The sequence below is a fragment of the Suncus etruscus genome, chromosome 2 (genome assembly GCF_024139225.1).
Source record: "Suncus etruscus isolate mSunEtr1 chromosome 2, mSunEtr1.pri.cur, whole genome shotgun sequence".
NCBI classification, from domain to species: domain Eukaryota; kingdom Metazoa; phylum Chordata; class Mammalia; order Eulipotyphla; family Soricidae; genus Suncus; species Suncus etruscus.
Window position 1 is genome coordinate 3,144,893 of NC_064849.1, and position 21,278 is coordinate 3,166,170.

General features: G+C 61.9%; 2 protein-coding genes across 2 annotated transcripts in view; one reads left to right on the forward strand and one right to left on the reverse strand.

The window, feature by feature from the left end:
• The first annotated feature begins 733 nt into the window (after positions 1-733).
• RFLNA (refilin A) lies at positions 734-5,986 on the forward strand. Its single transcript, XM_049769261.1, has 3 exons — positions 734-955; positions 4,935-5,044; positions 5,527-5,986. The coding sequence occupies exons 1-3, from the start codon at positions 734-736 to the stop codon at positions 5,876-5,878; spliced, it is 684 nt and encodes a 227-aa protein (XP_049625218.1). The 3' UTR covers positions 5,879-5,986.
• A 2,317-nt stretch (positions 5,987-8,303) lies between these two features.
• Positions 8,304-21,278, reverse strand: part of NCOR2 (nuclear receptor corepressor 2) — a 65,893-nt gene continuing 52,918 nt past the window's right edge. The window contains 20 exon segments of the mRNA XM_049769271.1: positions 8,304-9,256; positions 9,584-9,763; positions 10,559-10,780; positions 12,169-12,222; positions 12,644-12,789; positions 13,014-13,163; positions 13,461-13,654; positions 13,736-13,881; positions 13,975-14,116; positions 15,102-15,642; positions 15,862-16,045; positions 16,132-16,266; positions 16,365-16,514; positions 16,948-17,199; positions 17,729-17,941; positions 19,087-19,432; positions 20,323-20,618; positions 20,736-20,822; positions 20,924-21,011; positions 21,013-21,059. Coding sequence (XP_049625228.1) covers positions 9,075-9,256; positions 9,584-9,763; positions 10,559-10,780; positions 12,169-12,222; positions 12,644-12,789; positions 13,014-13,163; positions 13,461-13,654; positions 13,736-13,881; positions 13,975-14,116; positions 15,102-15,642; positions 15,862-16,045; positions 16,132-16,266; positions 16,365-16,514; positions 16,948-17,199; positions 17,729-17,941; positions 19,087-19,432; positions 20,323-20,618; positions 20,736-20,822; positions 20,924-21,011; positions 21,013-21,059 — 3,755 coding nt within the window. The 3' untranslated portion in view covers positions 8,304-9,074.

Genomic DNA, 21,278 nt, shown 5'->3' on the forward strand with positions numbered 1-21,278 from the left:
GTGTGTGTCTATCTGTCTGTTTGTCTGTCTATCTGTGTGTCCCCGTGTGTGTGTGTGTGTGTCTGTTTATCTGTGTGTCCTCGTGTGTGTGTGTGTGTGTCTGTCTGTGTATCTGTGTGTCCCTGTGTGTGTGTGTGTCTGTCTGTCTGTGTATCTATGTGTCCAGACATTGCCAGGGTGTGTATGTGTGTGTCTGTTTGTCTTGTCTATCTGTGTGTCCCCGTGTGTGTGTGTGTCTGTCTGTGTATCTGTGTGTCCCGTGTGTGTTTGTCTGTCTGTGTATCTGTGTGTTCCCGTGTATGTGTGTCTGTCTGTCTGTGTATCTGTGTGTCCAGACATTGCCAGGGTGTGTGTGCGTGCGTGTGTGTGTGTGTGTGTGTGTGTGTGTCTGTCTGTCTGTGTATCTGTGTGTGCCCACTTCCCACCCCTGCCCTCGTGCACCCTGTCCTCCAGACCCTATGGCCGCTGCTCCACAAGTCCCCGCACACCCCGGGGGTCACTACCAGGGGCCCCCTGCTCCCCCCAGCCCCGGACCAGGCCCGGCGGGGCCGGGGCGCCTGGGCACGCGGAGGCGGCGCCTGGCTGGAGGCTTGGGCGGGCCGGGCGGGAAGGTGCGGCGGGCCGGGGCGGCGCCGGCGAGGGGGCTGGAGCTGCGGGCCGGCCGGGCCCGGGGACGGACGGACGGGGCGCGCGCGGGGGGCGCGGCGAGGGGAGCGGCCCGCGCCCCCCAGGCATGGTGGGCGCCCTGCGGCTGCGGGACATGGGCGACGGCCCCCGGGCCGGGGCGCGCGAGGGCCTGCTGGACAGCCCCGACTCCGGGCTGCCGCCCAGCCCCAGCCCCAGCCCGCCCTTCGACGCGCCCCAGCCCCGGGCCCTGGACACGCGCGCAGACCCGCCGGCGCCGGCACCCGGACCCGAACCCGAACCCGAACCCGCGCCGCGGGAGGCCGCAGCGGTAAGCCGGGGCCGGGGCCCTCTCCCGGGCGTGGAGCCAGGGTCCCCCTCCGGCCTGCCGTGGCCCCCTCGGAGCCCCCCAGGAGCGAGCCCGGGGATGGCTCAGGTGGGGCGCGCAGGCTGGGGAAGGGGGATCCCGCCCAGGGCCCCCCAGCCCAGCCCAGCCCAGCCCCGACCGCCCTGGGTCGTTGCCCCTGGGGGGCTGCACCCCGGTGCCCCGGCCTCTCCACTGCCCTGTGGCTCGATCCCGCTGCAGGGACAGGAAAGTTGCGTCTGTGTGTGCGTGTCTCCGAGTGCGTGTGCTGGTGGTTTGCGTGTCTGTCTGTCTGTGCAGTGTGCGTGTCTTGTGTTGTGTGTTTTTGTGGGCATGCGTGTCCGTGGTTGTGTGTCTCCTTGTGTGCCTGTGTGTCCCTGAATGCTTGTGCTTGTTCGTGGGTCGGTCTCTCTGTGTGTCTGAGCGTGAGTTCATGTGCTTGCCTAGGTCTTGTGTCATGCGTCTCTGTGTGCATGGGAGTTGTGTGTCTCTGGGGTCTGCGTGTGCTTGTGTGTGTGCGCTTGTCTCTGTGTGCAATGCATGTCTCTGAGTGCATGTGTCTGTCTGCGTGTCGGTGTGTATCTGTGTGTGCTAAACCAAACCCAGACCAGGGCTCCCTGCCTTCCTGCTGCCTTCCCCATAAGCCTGTGGAATGTGGAAGTGGAGTGGAGCGAGCGACGGGGTTCTTGGGGAGGCTGGAACCCCAGCTCAGGAGAAATCAAACCCTGAGGTCCTTGGGGAGCCAGCTTGGCTTTATTGGGGAAGCCTCCAGCCCCGCTGGTTGCCACCGTCCCCTGGGAGGAAGCGACCCGCAGAGCCCAGCAGTTGATGGTCAGACTTGGCGTCTGGTTCCCCCCAATCCTGCCAGCCTGGGCCCCTCTTCCCTGTAAGACACCGGCCTTCGCAGAGCCAGAAACTGTGTCCCCCGGAGATCCCCTCCGGACCTGGCATTGGAATCTGGAGACTTTCAGCCCCAAACCTCACATTTCAGTGGACACTCACGTGCCACCGGTGGGTTGCACGCAGGCTGACCGGGCAGGAAGGCTCGGGATTCCGCTCTAGAACTGTCTGGACGGACCGTGTGTAAGACTCTGACGTTTGGTCTCTTTGGGATTGTGAGCTGGGAGGTGGGGGCTGCCGTGGGCACCTGGACCAAGAGCTCTGAGTTACAGTGCTTGGCCATGGTCATGGGCATGGGTGACAGAGCTCAATCATGGGGTGTGGGGGTCTAGGGGCTACTCAGGAAAAAGGGACAGGCCCAGCTGCTGTCACTGGGACCACTCAGCTCCTCCTCAGAGAGAGTATCTCGGCATGTACTGCACCCCTTGAGTCAGCCAGCGTGGAAGCAGATATGGAGCAGCATTGGGTGCAGATTTGGAGAGAGCACTGGTACAGAACCGAGGGAACACTGGTGCAGATAGAGGGAACAGTGGCACTGGTCTGCAGGGAGCACTGAATGCAGAATGGAGGAGCACCGGATGCAATTATAGAGGGAAGCACTGGTGCAGATACGGAGGAGCACTGCACCCCTGACCTTTAATCCCTGAGCTTGACTCTGGGCTTGAAGCGGAGCTGGCGACCTCCTGCCCACGGGTACCTGGCAGGGTCATAAACTCTGGCAGTTGCTATCTGATGGTCCCTTTCCCAGAGGGGAAACTGAGGCTCAGAAGTGGATGAACTACCTGTAGATCAACCCCACCCCACCCCACCCCACCTCAGGTCCCCAGGACACCTCCCTGAGGGACTAACTCCCACCCTCTGGGTCTTTCTTAGCTTTTGTTCAGACACTAAATACCTGTGAGCCTCTGGGGTTCGAAGGTGCTGCTGAAGGAGAAGTGGTTGTCATGGTAGTGGGACCCCAGAGCTGCCCATGGGGCCCCCTTATTCTTCTGCCTATTAATCCTCCGTCCTCCTGCTTAGAGGCACTGTCTATATGAGGGGACAGGGTGGATCTGTCCTGCCTTGGGGCCCATGGCTGTGCCAGCACCTCCAGCTTGAGCTGTGTTCCTGGGGTGTCTCCTGAGAACCCACAGAGGCCTCAGGGGGCTCATCGAGTGCGGGCCAGTTGGCACCCCCAGACAGTGGGCAGGCCAGGGCAAGCCTCTCAGACCAGTGTCTGCCCAAGTGGGTGATGCCCCCGATTGCTGGAGCTGTGGGTAAAACTGGGGGTGCCGAGAGTTTCCTGGAAGGTGGGGATGGTGAGGACCCCGCAGGGTCCCCGATGGTCTTGGCTGTGGGGAGGACCAAGGGACTGGGTTGGGCAGGGTAGGGCCTCAGTGAAATCCTGAAATTCTTCAGGAGTTCCCGGTGTTTAGGGACCATGTTAGTCCCAGGGTATCGTGAGCACCGAAACGCTGATTTGGGAGGCCGTGTCACCCCACAGCTGCCAGAAGGCCCCACCTCACGATGCGACCCCCTCTAGCATCTCGATACTCTTCTGCCAAGGACACCCCAGACCACGGCCGCTTGGGCCTGTTCTGGAGCTCATGGTTGCGAGTGAGGAGTTCCCCGACCCCAGCCAGCAGGTGGGACGAATCAGTGTGACATCTGGCTCTGGGGACCTGCCCTCTGGGCAGCAGGGGGCTCACGTGAGGGATGAGTCTGGCCCTCATCCTGGGCCTTCTTGAGGCTCCCACAGCTATTTCTCCCTGCGACCAGGAGAGGTGCCAGTTCAGGTGCAGGGCTGGGGGCACCATGGCCTGGACCACCGGGCTCTTCTCGTCTCCACCCTGGGTCCCTGGGGAAGCGGTGAAGGAGGATGGGACTCGGGGAGTTAGTGTCAGCATCTGGGAAGGCTCTGTGGATGTCACATGTGGCCAAGTAAGTGTGTGGAGATGGGTGGTGGGTGACAAAGGAGTGGACAGCAGGTACTGACACCAATACTCAGCACACAGCACTCAAGGTAGGTAGGTACTCAGCACACAGGTACTCACAGGTACTCAGCATGCTTTCAGCACCGTGATGGAGTATCCTGTTTCTTGGGGGGGGGGTCCATTGGGAATAAGCATAGCATCCGGAGTTCTGGGGTCGCACTGACTGTGGGGCTTGGGGCACTAAGTTGAACTCTGTGAAAACCGTATTTTCTGCCCCAGGACCTTGTTTGTCTGGGTTCTCTGTGGTCTCCTTGTCACTCACTTCAGGACTCCCTATGGCACATCCAAAGCTCAAGTCAGGGGAGCAGAGAAGGGCCCGGAGAGAGAGCACAGCGGCGTTTGCCTTGCAAGCAGCCGATCCAGGACCAAAGGTGGTTGGTTCGAATCCCAATGTCCCATAGGGTCCTGAGTGCCTGCCAGGAGCTATTTCTGAGCAGACAGCCAGGAGTAACCCCTGAGCACCGCCGGGTGTGACCCAAAAACCAAAAAAAAAAAAAAAAAAAGGGGGGGTGCAGAGAAAACAAGGAAGCACTCCACTGCTTGGGGCTGGAGATGCTTCCCAAGCGAGAACTGGGTGTGTGTGTGGGGGAGGCAGGGGCTTTGTGGCGGAGCAGCAGGAATCTTGGTGGGTTTTGAGGGGCCGTGGACAACTCTTTTCTACTCTGCTGCTGCTGCTGCTGCTGCAGTCCTTGGCCTTGACCCTGCACAACATGGATTTGCTCGGTGGGCTCATATGTGATCTGGTCAGCTTCTTGCATGCTTGATCCAGGTCTTTACACAGATTGGCAAGACTTGAGCTGCTCCTGTGAGGGCTCTTCTCCATACCCTACCTCCCTGGAAATCCTGGGTTAGCTCCCTGGCCCATCACAGGCCCAGATCTGACCAGTCTAGGTGTCCTGGCCATGTCCCACCCATAAAGACTTGGGGCTCAGGGGGTGTCTGGAAGAAGACTGTTCTCACAGCTGTGTTGGGCTCAGAGACAGACCCCCAGAAGGGGCCTGGAACCCGTATGCAGAGGGTGTGGATATGGCTCTCCTGTGTCCCGTGGACATTGAAGTCTGGTCTCTCCACAGCCCCTTGCCCTGCCCCCTGACTCCCTGGTGCTGGTGAAGAGGCCCCGGATGCTGCCCGTATTCTTTGGGGAGAGAATCGAAGTGAACCCAGTACCCACTCATGCGATCCGGTGAGTATGATGGCTTGGCTAGGGGGTAAAGGGCCTGTGGAAGCTAAGGCACAGCCTTGGGTGGGCCGTGGTGGGGGCACTTGCCTTGCAGAAGCAAACCAGGTTCCTGGAACCCTATATGGTTGGTTCCCCTGCTAGGAGTAATCCCTGAGCACAGAGCCAGGAGTAACACCTGAGCGGCACAAGGTGTGGCCCCAAAATAAAAGAAACTCATTCTACCTGGCTGGGGGCCCTGGGTGTCCCCACAGACCTGCTTCAATGGGCTGATCTGTTTCCAGTCCTGCACCCCAGAGCTTTTGGGGGTGAGCTCACAGCCCACCGCAGATATTTGGGGGTGAGCCCCACAGCATCACCTCTGGGGGGTCCTGGCCTTAGTCACACGACCCATGTGTCCCTATGAGGTGACCAGATGTCACCACACCTCCTCCATCCCCCACCCCCAGTCCAACTCACCCCCACTGCTTCCCCATCTCCACCCCCAGCTGCAACTCGGAGGTCACCTACGCCTCTGAGAAGCACTTTCGGGACAAGGTGTTCTACGCTCCAGTGCCGACGGTCACGGGCTACAGCGAGACCATCGTGGCGGCCCCCAACTGCACTTGGCGCCGCTACCGCAGCCAGCTAACCCTGGAGCCAAGGCCTCGGGCACTGCGCTTCGGCTGCACCACCATCATTTTCCCCAAGCACCCACGCCCATCCTTCCGTACCACTCTGCACTGCAGCCTAGGCTGGCCCGGCCGCCGCTTCATGGCTAGCGTCCAGTTGCAGCCCACACCAGGGCCGCTCTGGTGTCCAGAGTGGGGCCGGGACACGCTCGAACCCACCCGGCGCTGACTGCTGCAGGAGCGAGGGACAGTGTCGGCTCCTGCCAGTACACAGGCATCCCCTCACCCTGGCTGGGACCCTGTGTCCAGGGCCTTCCTGTGCGTGCAGGACACAGAGCATGGAGCTGTGCTGCTCCCCACTCTGGGCCTTTGAGCTCGGGATACAGTGTACCCCTTGTCCTCCCAGGCCTTTGGGACGAGACTCTCAAGTCGGGGCCTGTCTTCCTGGCCATGGGCAGTAGGAGTCGCCCACTGGCCCTGTCCCCCATTCTGGACGGCGGCCCAGCTGCTGGTCTAGCGATGGGCACAGCCCCTTCACCCACTTCACGTCACCCCAGGAACTCTGAGGCTGTGCCCAGCCTGGTGCTGTTGAGCCAATGCCCAGAGCCCATCTGGCGGGGCACATGCCCCTCGAACCAGGTGCTGCCCTGGCTCGGCCCCAGGACAGACCTCTCTCTCCATGGGCACTCCGGCTGTTGGTAACGTGGAGTTCGTGGATTCTCTTAATAAAAGGTGCAAACCACACACGCTTCCTCTGCTGCTCCTGGCCATGACGCCTGTCGGGTCCCCACTTCCAGCTGCCAGCGGGGGTTCCTACGGGCTGCCTCGCCCCTGCAGAGCTCCAATGATCCCTCCCAAAACCCTTCCTCCTGGTCAGGGAGCTGAGGGGTGTGTCCGGCCAACAGCAGGGACAGCTTAGGCTGTCAAAGCTTGTCTGGCTGGAGGGGACAAAAGGGACAGCAGGGAGGGGAGCGTCTCTTGCCAGGCAATGCCCATAGGAAGGGGCGCCTGCCAGATGCCAGATGGAACCCAGATGGACCTTTTGCGGGTACCAGTGGCTGTTCCTGCTTTTTTTCTGCCCTAAAGCCCTATGCAGATTTGGGGGGCCCCTAGCCCAGAGAAGGGGGTGCCACCAGCTATGCAGTCGGGTGGTCCTGAGCAGTGAGGTTGTTACCATGGGAGCCACGTTTTGAGCCCCACAACTCATGTCGAATCCCCGTTGCTGGTGCATCTTGGGGTCACGGGGGCTGGGGGGAGACGACGAAGCCCATTTGGGTAATAGCCCGATGTTGACCAACACTGCCACCTGCCGGCCGACCCTGGCACTACACCAGGATATAGCATCCTCTCTGGGTCCCTGCCATCCTGCTTGGAAACTGAGGGGCCCTGGAGGGGCCGCATTCCTGCCTCCAGAAGAGCCTGTGAGGATGAGACTTAAGCCTGATCTAGGGGACCCTGAAGGACTGGGGGTTACTGGGTGCGCTAAGGGGCAACGGTGTGAGCAGAGGGGGCCAAAAAGGTACCAGGCCAAAAGCTCCCTAGCAGAACCAGGTGAGAGAACCCCAGCTTTGCAGGTGCCTTGGAGCTTACCTTTCTTTTTGTTTTTGTTTTGTTTTGTGTGTGTGTTTGGGCCACACCCAGCAGTGCTCAGGGGGTTACCCTGGCAGGCTCAAGGAACCATATGGGATGCTGGGGGTCAAACCCGGTCCTGCCAAGTTCAAGCTCCTTCCCCGCTGTGCTTTCGCTTCGATCCGGGGAGTTGGGGGAATGGTCACCTTTCTGCTCAGAGCCTAGCCCCACACTCCACTCTTGCAAAGGTTCCAGCAACCCCCCAGTAAGTCCCTCACACTGGTCCCTGCAGAAGCCCATGCGAGATCCTGCTTGTGGAGGGACAATGATCAGACAATGGGAAGTGGCTTGCAGGTGCTTCTCCCTTTGGGTGCTCTCCTTAAGATGCCCGTGGGGTTGAAGTCCCCGGTCCTCTCTCAGGACACCAACCAGCCTGTGAGGCTACAGACTCCGGGCAGGGACCTGCATGGCTTAAGGGTCCGTGGGGACCGGGGAAAGGTTGCCATCGGTGGCAGAAAGGGCAGAGTGGCAGGACTGGGTGGCTCTACTGAGTCCAACACGCATGCGGGGAGCACCCACAGCTTCACCAACAGACAACAGTGAGAGGCCTCTCCTGGGAGGGGCTGCATTCGGGTAAAGCTGTAGCTATGGCGCCTCGCTGCTCATGTCAGCCAGAAGAGATGGCTGGCACCTCACTGCAGTGAGTGCTGCTGCAGGTGTGACTGGCTCGGATGCACGTTGTCAGGCCCTTCCCTAGACTGTGAACCCCCACACTATCCCCAGGAGCACCAAGAGGCAGGTTCTCTGGGTTTAGGGGGCTTCACCTCCCAGGCTCTCCGCTAGTCCTGCCTGACACCCAGCAGAGTTCAAGAAGTGGCAGCCTAGGGGCCAGAGGATATCACAGCAGTAAGGTGTCCTTGCAAGCGGCCAACACAGGACGGACCTGGTTCGAATCTGGCAACCCATATGGTCCCCCGAGCTTGCCAGGGGCGACTTCTCAAAGCAGAGCCAGGAGTAGCCCCTGAACGTCGCCACTGTGACCCAAAAACCTAAAAAAAAAAAAAAAAGGCGGCAGCCTCGGTGACTCGAGTATATTTGCTTTTTAATGAGAAGAATGTGTAAATGAGAATGTCGCCGCCGGACGCAGTGGCGGCCACAGAATCCCATCGAGTTCATTCTGCCCGTGGAGGGGGGAGGCAGGCGCGGGGCGCCCCGGCCCCCTCGGATTCTGGGCTCACCAACTGTCTTGAATGCTAAGCGGAGACGGAAAGCACAGCTGCAGTGATACTGGGTAAGTCCTTCCTGGCGTAAAACATCTGAATCCATTCATTGAAGGTATCAAAAATATACCCTGTAAACCAATACATCATCTACACTGACTGCCTCCCTCCCCACCACGGCCCGCAGGGCCTGGGCACTCCTGGGGGGCTGGGCCAGGCCTGCACCCGACGGTCCAGAGCACTAAGCAGGATGGGTGGGGGTGGAGACAGGGACGGGGGCTGCTAGCTCAGTTTAGACTTTGGTTCCAAATGCGTTAAGGGGGAGGCAGCGGCGTGGGAGGGGCATGGTCATCCGGCTTCAGGTCCCTGGCCACGCCTGCCCGCTGCGCCCCTCCGGGCCCCTCCCCTCCCGAGCACCAGGTAAGCTTCTCCTGAGTAAGATCACTGCACAGGGCCAGCCCGGGGCGGGAATTGTAGTTAAGGCTTTAGACAGGCAAGGAGGCCGGCTCTGGACGGACTGACGGACGGATGGACAGGCGGGCGGGTGGCTCGCAGGCAGACTCAGGGGCTCCTCTCTCGGCAGGGCGTGCCTCTCTTGACGGCATCCTCGCTCCTCGCCAGCCGCACTAGGGACAGTCACTCGCTGTCGGAGAGTGTCTCATACTGGGAGCACAGCAGGGGCTTGGGTTCCTCGTCCCAGCCATGATGGGGGCCGGCCAGGGGCCCGCTGCCCGTGGGGAGGCCGGGTGGCGGCGGGGAGGCCATGGCACCGGCCTGCAGCCGCATGATCAGGGGGTTGTAGGGAAAAGGCGTGGAACCTGCAGGAAGAAAGGATGGTGCTGGTGAGGGGATGCCAAGCCTCGGCTCCGCCCCTAGCCCCTTCATCCTGCCGCCTGCCACTGCTCCTGGGGTCTGTCCCGAGGATGGTCACTGGGTCCTGATACCCTCCCAGGTGCCTCCTCCTGGTGAAGAAAACTACCTGCCCTTCCAGCCCTTCTGTTGTCTCTGGTCAGGGCCCAGGAAACCAGCCCTCCACCCCAGTGTTTCTAGAAGCTTCCCGAGGGGTGGTGGGTGAGCAGGGCTGAGCCCTCCCAGGGTTCTTCCAACAGGGCTGCGCTGCATGCACACTAGAGGCTGATGCCCACCTGCGGACGAGGGCCGGTCCTCCCACACGCGGTTGGTGAGCGGCGTCCGGCGGTTGCAGTCCCCTTCCGAATGCACCGAGGAGACAGAAGGGGGCCGCTCCCCTGACGCCAGGCCTGGGGCGGGGGACTTGGCCTTGCGGCTGCTGGGCCTCCCGGACACTTTGGCCTTCGCACCGCCACCTGTGGAAGCACAGGAAGGGGCATTGGTGCGTGCCCATGGCAGCCGCGGCTCCCAGATCCCCCCCCCCCCGGGCGCTGGGTCCCTCCAACCCCTGAACACAGACATAGTAGTAGGCTGGTGGGAAGGTATCTGGGGGGCCTTCTGGGGTAGGGGTAGGGGAGGCAAACGACCAGTGAAGCGCCCTGCACTGCCTCTTCCCGCCTCCACTCCAGCCGGGCCTTAAAACTCTGCCCCTGCCCGGAGGGGCCCTGGCGCAAGCAAGCCGGTGCTCGCAGGGTGCAGGGTGAGATGAACAGGCCCGAGGCCTCTCCCTCCTCCCCACCATACGCGGGCGCCAGGTGTGCGGGAAGGCAGGGAAGGGCGGCTGTGAACATTTTAGACAAGCATCAGCTCGGTGGGCGACAACGAGTGGGCGCGAGTGGGTCCGAGCCCGGAGGACGCGAGGCAGGGAGAGCAAAAAGCTCTGCAGCAGCCGGGATGTGGCATGAGTGGCGTGCTCGCGGCGCGTGTTAATGACGCAACGCGCAACTGTCACTGTCACGCGTGGGCGTGGCCAGAGCGAGCCAATGAGAAAGGACAAGGGTGGGCCTGGAGCGTCGTGTGTGCGGATGACGCAGGGGAGCGCGACGCACAGGAGCGGCGCCGGTTAATGACGCATGGGGGGCGCGACAGCAAGGCAGGTCGTTAGCGGGCGCAGGGGGCGTGGCCCCGAGGGCGGGCGCGGGTTAGTGACGCCAGAGGGGCGCGCCGGGCGCGGGTTAATGACGCGGAGGGCCGGCCCTGCGGCCGCAGACCTGGCGAGGTGCGCGCGTGGTCGCTCCGTCCATCAGCAGCGGTTACGGGCATAGCAGCGGGCAGGCCGGCACTGCCGCTCAGAGGGTTAAAAGCATTGGCGCCGAGCGGGTGCTCCTCCCAGTGGTCATATTTACCCATGAGCGCCTTTCTAATTATGGCCTCCAGCCCCATGTTGGTGCTGGCGTGCTCCTGCACCGCCTGGCTCCGGCAGGTCATAAGGCCTGGGGGAGAGACAGACACACAGGGGCCGGGCCGGGGACGGGGTGGGGGGAAAGACACGGTGAGCGCGCTTCGGCAAAGCCACGAGGCCCTTGGGCCCGCCACCCCGTTCCATCTTCAGGGGGGAATGGCGCCCTCCAACTTGGCAGGCTTCCTGTCTCCTCAGGCATGCCCCACTGGGTGGGCAGGGAAGCCAGACACTCTCCCAGCCCCAGTAGGCTGGTGGGAAGGTGCCTGGGGGCCCTCCTGGGGTGGGGTAACCAGTGATATGCAGTGCCCTGCCCTGCACTGCCTCTTCCCGGATCCACTACAGCCCCAGCCTGCGGGATGCTCTCTGACTCCCCCAGGTCCTCAAAGCTGCTGCTTTTTTGAAAGAAAAAAACACCCAGCGGCTAGAGGGGAGCCTCTGCAGGAAAGGGAGGATGCTAAATAAACGAATCAAGGAATCAAGAAGGGGTGCCCTTTGGTCCCTAAGGGGACTCCTTAGTCTCTCCCTGTTCCACCCTCGGCCTGGCTCCACCCACCGGTTCCTCAAGGGTGGAAAAAGGTGCAGAAAGGTGGGGGAGGCAGCCATGCAGTTAAAGGTGCATGCAGGGGCAGGGCAGGGAGTGCTGAGATGAGGGCCCGCCCATCCCCCCCCCCCGTACTTCCTGTCCTGCCAGCCTTGGCTCTGGGCCCCACTGCCTAAGGCTGTGTGCCATGCTGCTACAAACTTTTTTTTTTTTTTTTTTGGCTTGTTTACTTTGGAGCATATCTCCTCAGATTATACCTGGCTCTGCACTCAGGAATCACACTCCTGGTGGGGCTCAGGGGGCCCTATGTAGCCTGGGTTGCCTGTATGCAAGGCAGATACCCTCCCTGCTGTCCTATGGCTCCAGTCCGGAGTGCCGTGTTTTGCGGCATTGGAAACTCAAGCTTCTCTACCTTATTCTATTCCCACCACACTGCCCTCTCCACTGCCTGAGGCCTGGTGCAGGGCACAGGACCAAGACTGGGGGACAGGGAACAGGTACACTCCTGGAAGAACCTGTGTCAGGGCTCCGAACCAAGCTGTCCTTCCACCTTCTGGCACCCAGACCAAGGTTCTACTTGGCCCTTCTCACCAGTCCCCTAGGCCTGGGCCCTGGCACTCTGTACAGTGTTCTGAGGCTGCAGAGCCAGCCCCTGGAGCACCAAGGTGCAAGGAGAGCTATGAGTCTTCTACAGGGAAAGCTCTGGCTCCATGTGGAGCCGGGCGAAAGCTGCTTGCCCACTCACTGAGACCCCCGGGGGTGCACAGAGCAGTGCTGCCCAGATGGACACTGTTGCACATTCCTAGTCCTGGACCCCAAAGCCAAGAGGCCCTACTTGGGGGTATGGGGAGGGAGAATGACCAGAATGGCAGCAGTACCTGTTCCGGTGATGGCAGGCATATTGAAGATTTCTGTGCCCGGCTGGCCGATATCTGCAGGGAAATCAGATTGTGAGGCTTACAGGCCTGGGGCATCCTCCATTCCTAGTCCCCTGGGAGCTGTTGGGGATCCTGGCTGGCCGGACAGGGTAGGGCTGAGATGGTATCAGCCCTGACCTGTGTGGGATGCCTAGCTTGGTGCCAGGGTCGCACCTGACCAGCTTGATCCTGGTTGGGAGTGATGGGTGGGTGCTTCATGCCTCGAAGCGAGCCCCAAAGCCCCTCCCATTTCAGTTATGAGGGCGTGATGTGGTGCCTTAGTAACTGTAGGAGAAGCCCAGGTGAGCCCAGGGCTGGGCGCTCTGCTAGGAGTCACTGTTGGGCTAGGGAGCCACCCTGGGAGCCAGCTAGCGCCGCCGTGGCTGAGCTCAACCACGCAAGGCTCTGAGGGGTCCCGGACCCTCGTCCCACTCACTGTACTCGGGCTCGTTGCGGTTGTGGGTGCTCAGCTTCTTGTTGATCTCCTGTTTCTTGGACTTCACCATGGCCGAGTTGTTCTCGGTCAGTTTGCTGAAGAAGGCGGGCGGCTGGCCAGTGCTGCCTGGAGACTTGGAACCCATCCTGGGAAGAGGCCCGGGGAGCCTGTCAGACGCCCACAGTCTCTTGCTTTTGCCTGCTTTGGCCTTTCCATTGACCCTGTGGCTGGTGTGAGGTTTGCACTGCCCACCCAATCAGGGAGCCCCACAAGGGTTCCTGCGGGTTGTCAGCTAATCAGAGCCTCTGCTGTGGCCCCCCCGGCCACCCCGCCTCACCCCGCAGGGCCCAGGCCTGCCCTCGCTGCCTACCTGGACTCTCCAGTCTCTCCTTCTCGGTACAGCAGGGGAAACATGGCGCTGCGGGGGTGTCCTGGCTCGGCCAGGCCTTCTGGGGGGGAAACAGGCTCCATGCCGTCCTCACTGCTGCCCAAGGTCGACGTCTTGCTGGGTTCTGGGGACCTGAGTGGAGGGACATGGGGGTTAGAGAGCAAAGCCCCGCCGCCTAGGTCATGACCTCCGGAAAATACAAGTCCTGCTGGCACTTCACCTTTCAACATCTTCTGGGCCAGTCTCCCCACCTGCCCCCCCAAGCCAGGCACTGCTGCTAAGCCAAACCCCACTGCCACCCCGCCTGGGTCCCCGTATGCATGCAAGCACACAGTTCTGGCTGTCCCTCTATTTGTCAAATAGCCCATATGCCCCAGTATGTATGTGGGGTCTTTTCCACCCACATCCTCCCCAAAGGCCTGTGCCCACCTCTTGCCCCCCTCGCTGTGCGGAGAGCCACGGGCAGGGACGCCGTGCTCGGGAGGCGGGAGGTAGAGGTCGCTGGGAGGGCGGCGGAGGTCCAAGATGGGGCAGCTGGCACCGGGGAAGGTATAGAGGGGGGCGGGCAGGGCTGCGCTGAGCTGCTGTGGGTGGTGCCGCGTGTAGTCCTGTGTGATCACCTCCTGTGGGCAGAGGCAGGCGTGGGTTTGACCTGTTGCCCAGGGCTGTCCCCCGCCTCCACCCCCGGATGGGCAGAAAGTTACACTGATGTGTTGTGCCAGGGTAACCACCCGCTGGTGGCCCTTCACCCCCGGCGTGGACGGCAGCAGTGAGCTGGGGGCCGCCTGGCTCTCGGTCAGCGGCTGCAGGTGTGGCAGGAGAGCAGCCTCGGTGCTGAGCTTTCCGGGGCCTGCAGGCGTGGCGGGGCGAGGTGGTGAGGGCGCAGCGGGGGACCCCATTCTAGAGGGTACCCTGCTCTGTGCGTGTCACCTGCAGTGCCCACCTGGTGGTTTGTGCCGCAGCTCCCCCGGCAAGTGGCTCTTGTCGAGCTCCTCCAGATGTTTGGGGAGCCCCTTGTCGTGGGGAGAGCTCACGGGGCTCACGGGCTCCACCCCGTCCGGGCTGTAGCTGCCGCCCCCGCCGGTGTGATAACCTGGGGTGGGCAGGCAGGCAGGTGGGGTCAGCACACAGGATAAGGCGGGCTGCCTTCCCGACCCCCCTACAGACTGGAGGGGCTGACTTGGAGGTAATGGAGGGAAGGATGGGGCCTGGGAAGGAGCTGTTGGTGAGAAGTGGGAGAGATGGTGGCTGTGCGCTGTGGGCAGGAGAGGGAAGAAGAGAGGACAGGGAGAGAGAGGGGGGGGAGAGGGGAGGGAGAGAGAGAGAGAGAGAGAGACAGGTGGGAAAGAGGAACATGAGAGAGAAAGGGATCTGAGAGAGGGAGAGATGGAGACGAGAGAGGAGAGACAGGAAGGAAGGGGACAGGCCAGAAGATAGAAGCAAAGGAAGGAGGGGTCTGGGCCTTAGGCTTGGGGAGCTGCCATGGAGAAAGAAGTGGGTGGGGGACACCAGCTCCTGGGGGGTGTTCCTACATGATTCACAGCCCAGCCAAAAGGTAACAGGCAGGATGCCCGTTTTTTCTGGGGCTACTTGGTGGGCAGGTCAGCAAAGGGGCCCAGAACGTTCGTCCTGGCAAGTGGGAGGCCCTCATCCCTTGCACCAACCCCTTCCAGCCCCACAGCCCTGCCAGGCCTAGGAATGGTCCCGCTCTGTCCCCCAGAGGTTGCGGGGTGGGAGGGAGACAAGGCAGGGAGAGATGAAGGCGTGGTTGAATCACAGACCCATCCATTCAAGGGAATCAGAAAAAAAAAAAAAAGGCGAAAATTCAAAAAAGCAAAAAAGGAAAAAAAAAAAAAAAAAAAGGATAACCACGGAAAAAACAATGTGGGAATAATGGGGCGGCAGCTGGGCCGCGAGCGAGCGAGTGAGCGAGCGTGGGGGCGTCCAAACAAAAGACCAGAAGTGAGAAAAGACCAACCAAAAAACCAAACCGAGAAACAACGGGTGGGAATCAAATCAAAAGCGAGGATCTGTGGGTGTTGGGGCCACGGGCGGGGGCGGCGGCCGGAGCTTACCGTGGGGAGGGGAGCCGGCGGCCGGCGGACCTTCTCGTGGCCCCTTATCGTGGGCGATTTGACGCATGATTACCGCGTCTATGAAGGTGGCCGCCGTCAGGGTGGTCTTACCCAGAGAACGGAGTTCCAGTTCCTGGATGGAAAAGGGTTTACTTGGGGTCTTTTCCCGATGCGGGTCCGCGGCCGGGGCCGATGCTGCGGGAGGCTCCGGGCTGGCGTGGTGCGGCGCGAGGCTCTTAGCAGGGGCGCGCCCCACGGTGTGGCCGGAGGCTGGGGGTGCCGAGGGCCGAGGCTCGGAGCCCTTTCCCGGGGATGAGGCAGGCTCCAGCCCCGAGCGGGTGGGGGGCTTGGTGAGGAAAGCGTGGGCCGGTTCAGCTCGGGCCCGCTCGGCCCGGGTGCCCCGTGACGCCTCCTTGGGCAGCAGGACGGGCTCGGAGAGAGGGGGGTAGACCCCGTCCAGGGCGCTGCCCAGCGGGCAGTGGGCGGCGGGCGGGAATGTGGCGGCTGGGCGCACGGGCGAGGAGGTGGCGGTGGACCTGGGGAGGACAGTGGGGGTCACGCGGTCACCCCATGCCTGGCAAGTCCCCGGCCCGGCCCTGGCACCCTGCTGCAAACCGCCAGCGTCCATCTGAAAGGTGGTGGTGGGGGTCCCCGAGGTTCTGATGGATGGAGTGAGGCTCCCCAACCCGCCCTCTCGCCCACACAGGCGGCCCACCTGCCCACCCCGTCCCCTCCCTTGTGCCAACCTGGCCCACCTCAGGACCGTGGGCGTGCTGGGCTCCACGGAGCTGGCGACGCCCTTCATGCCCGTGTTGTGCAGGACGCTGGGCCGCTGCTGGACAGTGTCCTGGGTCCGGGGAGAGATAGGCGAGTGCTGGTGGGTGTGGGAGTGAGAGGTGGCCCGGCTGCTGCCTCCGCTGCCGCCGCTCTGCTCTGTACCTGGGAGACACAGGCCAGGGTCAGAAGGACGTCGGGCAACAGCTGAGACAGGGCAAGGCAGGGCAGGGGGGACTTGGGGTCCCTACCGGGTCTCCAGATGGGCGCGTGCTCCACGGTGGTGGTGGACGTGAGGACAGAACGTTCCCGCTCTCGCTCTCTCTCCCGCTCTCGCTCCCGCTCGGAGGAGGCAGTCGATGGCTTGGTCAGGTGAGTGGGGCCTCCTGGAAACCAATAAGTTTCGAGGCTGCAACTTGACCCCAGGGGCCACTGAGAACCCGCCCAGCCCCTCCTAGGTCCCCCCCATGGGGTGAGGCGTTACCTGGGGACAGTGGGGAGCTGCTAAGCCGGCTGCTGAAATGCTGGGGTGCGGTGGGGAGGTAGGCCAGGCGGTCCATGGCGGTGGCAGGCGTGCCTGGCGTTGGGGGCACCAGCACGGGCAGGTGTGGCACTTGGGACAAGTCAATGATGCCTGTGGGAAGGAAGGGGGCCGGGTGGTCGGCAATGTGGGGTGTGAGGGGAGCTATCCTCAGAGAATATGGATCCTTCCACGGTGCCTGGGCCCTGCTCCCCAGCTCTTGCCGGGGGGGGGGGGGCGGGGGGCCCCTGCAGGAAGGTTGCAGAAGCTTCATTGTCATCCCACCCACTCAAAAACACCAGTCTGCCAGCAGCCATAGGCGTAACAGATGGATGACAGACAATCTTCTGCTTTACAATCCAAGTGTAAAACCGTGCAGACCCTAGGGATACACTCTCACCACACGTCACCTGCAAGGCATGACCACCCACCCAGCAAAGAGGCCGGTCCTGTCACCGAGAGCCCCAAGTCCTGGGAGAGGCCCCTGTCCACCACCAGCAGCCCCACCTGCGGCCCAGCCCATCCACCACCAGCTCCACCCACCCACCTCGTGGGCCAGCGGCATAGTTAAGGGCCAGCGAGGACTCCCGGGGCGACAGGCCCCGCAGCATGTCTGCCCGCTGGGCCATGGCGGTGGCCGCGTTGTGGTGCATCTGCTGTGAGGTGATGTAGTCATTGATGATTGTCTGCCGGTTCTCCAGCGCCGCCGTGTCGGGGTAGCCGCGGATGAGGTACGGCGGGTACAGGTGCGAGTAGGTGGGGTTGGGAGTCAGGTGCCGAGGCAGGTAATAGGCAGCGGCTGCCAGGGGAGAGGGAGGATCAGGCCAGTTCAGCTGTCCTAACACCCCGATAGTCCAAGAACCTGGGACATGGGGGGAGGGAAACACTTTCTCCCCCACAGGGGGTGACTTTGGATTTTTTCTGTGCTCAGGGATCACACCAAGAGGTGCTTGGGGGTAACCCAGAGGATGCTGGGATAGCAGAATCCAGGCCAGCCACATGGAAGGTCAGTGCCTTCCCCGATGTGCTCTCGCTCCGGCCACTTGCTCTTTCTGAGACTATCCTTTGCAAAAATTAAGGCTTCTTTGGGGTTGGACACAGAAGCATAAAGGCCACAATCAGCTGGGTACCCTCATCAGGGTTTTCTAAGTCCCACCAAGTTCTGCAGGGAGCTTTCTCCCCTGAGAAACACTTATGCTGAGTCCCTGAAACTCCACTGAGTTCTGCTCATCTCTCTGTTGGGCCTCCTCACCCTAGGCCTCGGTTTCCCCACCCAGTGTTGGTCCCCACCTCATCCTCTCTTCCTCCCCCCTGCTACTGAGAATCACCTGCATCCAAGGAGATTCCTCGGGGAATGGACGTGGGGTCAAAGGCCAGTGGGATGTGTCCACGATACAGGTCCACACCCCGAAGCAGGTGCTCGTAGGGTGAGATGGGGTGTGGGTGGTGCTCGGGCACGCTGCTGTGCGGGGACTTGGCAATCTCTCGAGGAGTCGACGTCAGCTTGCGGTCCTGGGGCGCCTTGCTGGACGACAGGCTGCCTGCGGGGCCCATGGGGTCCTCTGTATCATGACTGCCCTCTGGGGATCCTGGGACCTCTACAAGCCACACACCCCCACCCCACATCCACCTGCCGGGTGTTCATTTTCCTCCATTCACTATCATTTCACTCATTTGCTTTCCTCTAGTTACTTCCAGCTCTGCTCAGAACTCATTCATTCATTCACTCATTCTTCCCTTGTTCTGTCCATCCACCGACCCAGACTTTTGGGGAGTCCTATACTTCCTGCCAAGGACTTAAGAGCTGGGCTGCCCAAAACCCAGACTGATGATCTGAGGAAACTGCCATTTCCTCAGAGCAGAGAGAAGGTCCTAAGAAAGAGACTGGTCTGGTCCAGCCAGTGTTTCAAAGCACTTGGTCCTCAGAGGTGACAGAGGGTCTGGGGACAGGCAGGTGCCATGGTGGCCTAGGAAGGGTAGGCAGAAAGGTTTGGGAGGCGGAGCCTGAGCCAGGCTGCTAGATGGAATCATAGGTGGTGGATGGATGAGTCTAAGTAGAGCCTAAGGCAGACCCTGCAGCAGCGAGGCCCTGCCTGTTAATATGTCCCCAAACCCTAACCCCGGTCACTGCCATGCCTGCAAACCAGATCCCACCCACCATCGTGTCTATGCCCATTCACATGTCTACCAACATGTCCCTCTCTTGTTCCTACCCAAGCCCACCAACATCAGCACCACTCTTTCTTGCCCATGCCCTTATCCTGGTCCCACCATTCATAGCCACGCCCACCCACCGTGACCACACCCACTCACAACATGCCCAACCCATCCATCAGTTCCTGGCTCCACCCACCCGCCATGACCACACCCATTCATCAATTCCTGGCCACACCCACCCACTCATAAGCACAGCCTCATTCCTGCCCAGGCCACACCCACCTATTAGTCACGCCCACAAACCCACTGGTTATAAGCCACACCATCACAATCCTGGCCACACCCACCCAAGCATGTCCATTCCCAGACACACCCATCTATTCCTAACCACGCCTCACTCCTGCTCCAAGCCATGCCCACCCATCAAATTCCTTGCCCACCCCCTGACCCCGTCCACCACCCAGCTCCACCTTATTCCCTGGCCACGCCCACCACTCTGACCCACCCACCCGCAGCCAGCCCCACGCACCCTCCTGCAGGCGTGGGGTGGGCTCCCGGGTGGTCACAGGAGAACCTCTGGGTAGGTGGCCAGTGAACGGCGTCCCGTGGTCCTCATAGGCCAGGGGACTCTGCCGCGGCTTGCCCAGCTCTGGCACAATGACGGGTGCCCCACGCGTGATGGAGCCCCCTGCGCTGCTGACAGCGCCCGGCCGGCCCTTCAGGCTCTCCTCGTAGCAGGCCCGCTCCAGGGCGCGTGGGTCGGCTATGACGTCCAGCGGGTGCACGGGTGGGAAGGTGCGGCCTGGGCTGCCGATGATGGAGCGCACGTCATGCTTCTTGGAGCCAGAGCTGCTGTCGTACTTGAGCGGGGTGCCCTGGGGAGAAGCGGGCTGGGTTGAGGCTGAGACTCCTTACAGTCTGTGGAACCAAGGCCCAACATCCGAAAACATCCACAAAAGGAAGCAACACTTTCTCTCCCAGCTGTCACAAGCAGCAAACCCAGTTCAGCTCATGGGCCAAGGGACCCAGGAGCAAACAGGGCCTCGGTGGAACCAGAAGCCGGGTCCCTGGCAGGCCCCAGTCTGTGTCGGCAGCGCTGGGGTGTCCGTGTCCACTCAGGAATGTCGGGCTTTCGCCAAGAAGGAGGCAGGCCAGCACTCTGGGGACTGCTAGACTCAGCCTGGCTCCATCTGGCATCCTGCTGGTAGGGCCTGGACTGCACAGGGCTGAGGGGCACACCCTCAACACTGCCTGGTTCTGGGCCTCATCTCTGCCAGGCTGGGACTCCTCCCAGCACCCCCCAACTCGGCCCACAGTAGGGCGCCCACCCTCGACCAAATACATGGCCTGGCCCAGCTCCTCACCCCAGAGACTCCTTCCTGTCCCTGAGCCAGGACAGGCAGCACGTACCTGATGGGCGAGGCAGACATAGAAACACACAGGGAGGGACACAGACACAAACAGGGACACCCAGCGGAAGTTCACAGCCACCAGTTACTCTGCTGTGTGGCATGGGCCCCATCACTGGCCCTCTCTGAACCCGAGTGCATTTCCCAGTCACGTGAGACCAGCAAGGAGACACGCTTGATGCCATATTCTTTGTACTTTCTCCCCAGTGCCCTGGGCCAACAGCTCCATCTCGCTGGGTCTCAATTTTTCCACAAGTGTAAACTCAGAAGGGCGTGAATATACCCATGAGATTGTGGCCTTCCTTCCCAATTGACCTCCAGCCTCAGTTTCCCCTTGGTGCAGGCCCGCACCCTACCTGGGTGATGGAGCCCTCCTTGAGCGGCCGTGGTGCTAGGGGCAGCTCGGGGGTGCGGCGTAGTTCCTCTCGTGGAATCTCGTGGATGGAGCGCCCGGCCTCTTTAACAGTGGCCACCAGGCCCTCGTGTGTTGGCTTCAGCTTCAGGGGCCCCAGGGCCTCTAGGGGTCGTGCCTTATAGGCCTCAGCCAGGTCCCGGGGAGCCGGGGGTGGCGGCGGGGTGCCCTCGCGTTTCAGGAGTTTGGGTTCCCTCCGCAGATAGTCCTCCTGGGCCTCCACGTAGGATCGTGGGATCCCTGAAAGGAGGAGTGGAGAGGGGCACACTCACCCCCACGCAGACGCTCGGACACTCTCTCAGACCCTCCTAGATCCGACCAACATCCCATCTCTCCCCCGGGGGCTGCCGGAAGTACCTTGCGTGATGGAGCCCCGAATGTGGTGCTGTTCCTTGAGGTGGTGGGGGCTGTGTCGCTCAGGCGGGATGGCACGGCCCATTAGCCCTGAAGTGGAGATGTGGCAGTGATGGGCCTGGCAGGGGAGTGACCCCCCCCCCAGAACAGCCTGGGGCTTCGGCCCCCCAAAACCTCCACCCAGCACGCACCTTCAATGCTGGCCGAGGACACGGCCCTGCTCACACGGCCCTCCATCATGTCATACGTGCGCTTGGGGGCGGCCGTCTCGTGGGGGGGGGGCCGCACTGCTCCCACTGTCCTCCTTGGGGCACTGGGACATGCCACCTGGGCAGAGACTAGCTTCAGTGATGGCCAGCCTGGACAGGGGTGCCATAGCAGGCAGGAGGGCAGCATGTTCCCTGTCCGACCCCGACCCCAAGCAAACATGTACCCACATGTCCCATGTGCATGGAGACTCCCATACGTGGTGGGAAGGAGCTTGTGAGTCTGAGCTGCCTTGCTGAACAGAAGAAGCCTGGGGGCTGGGAAACCCCAGTCAGGCCA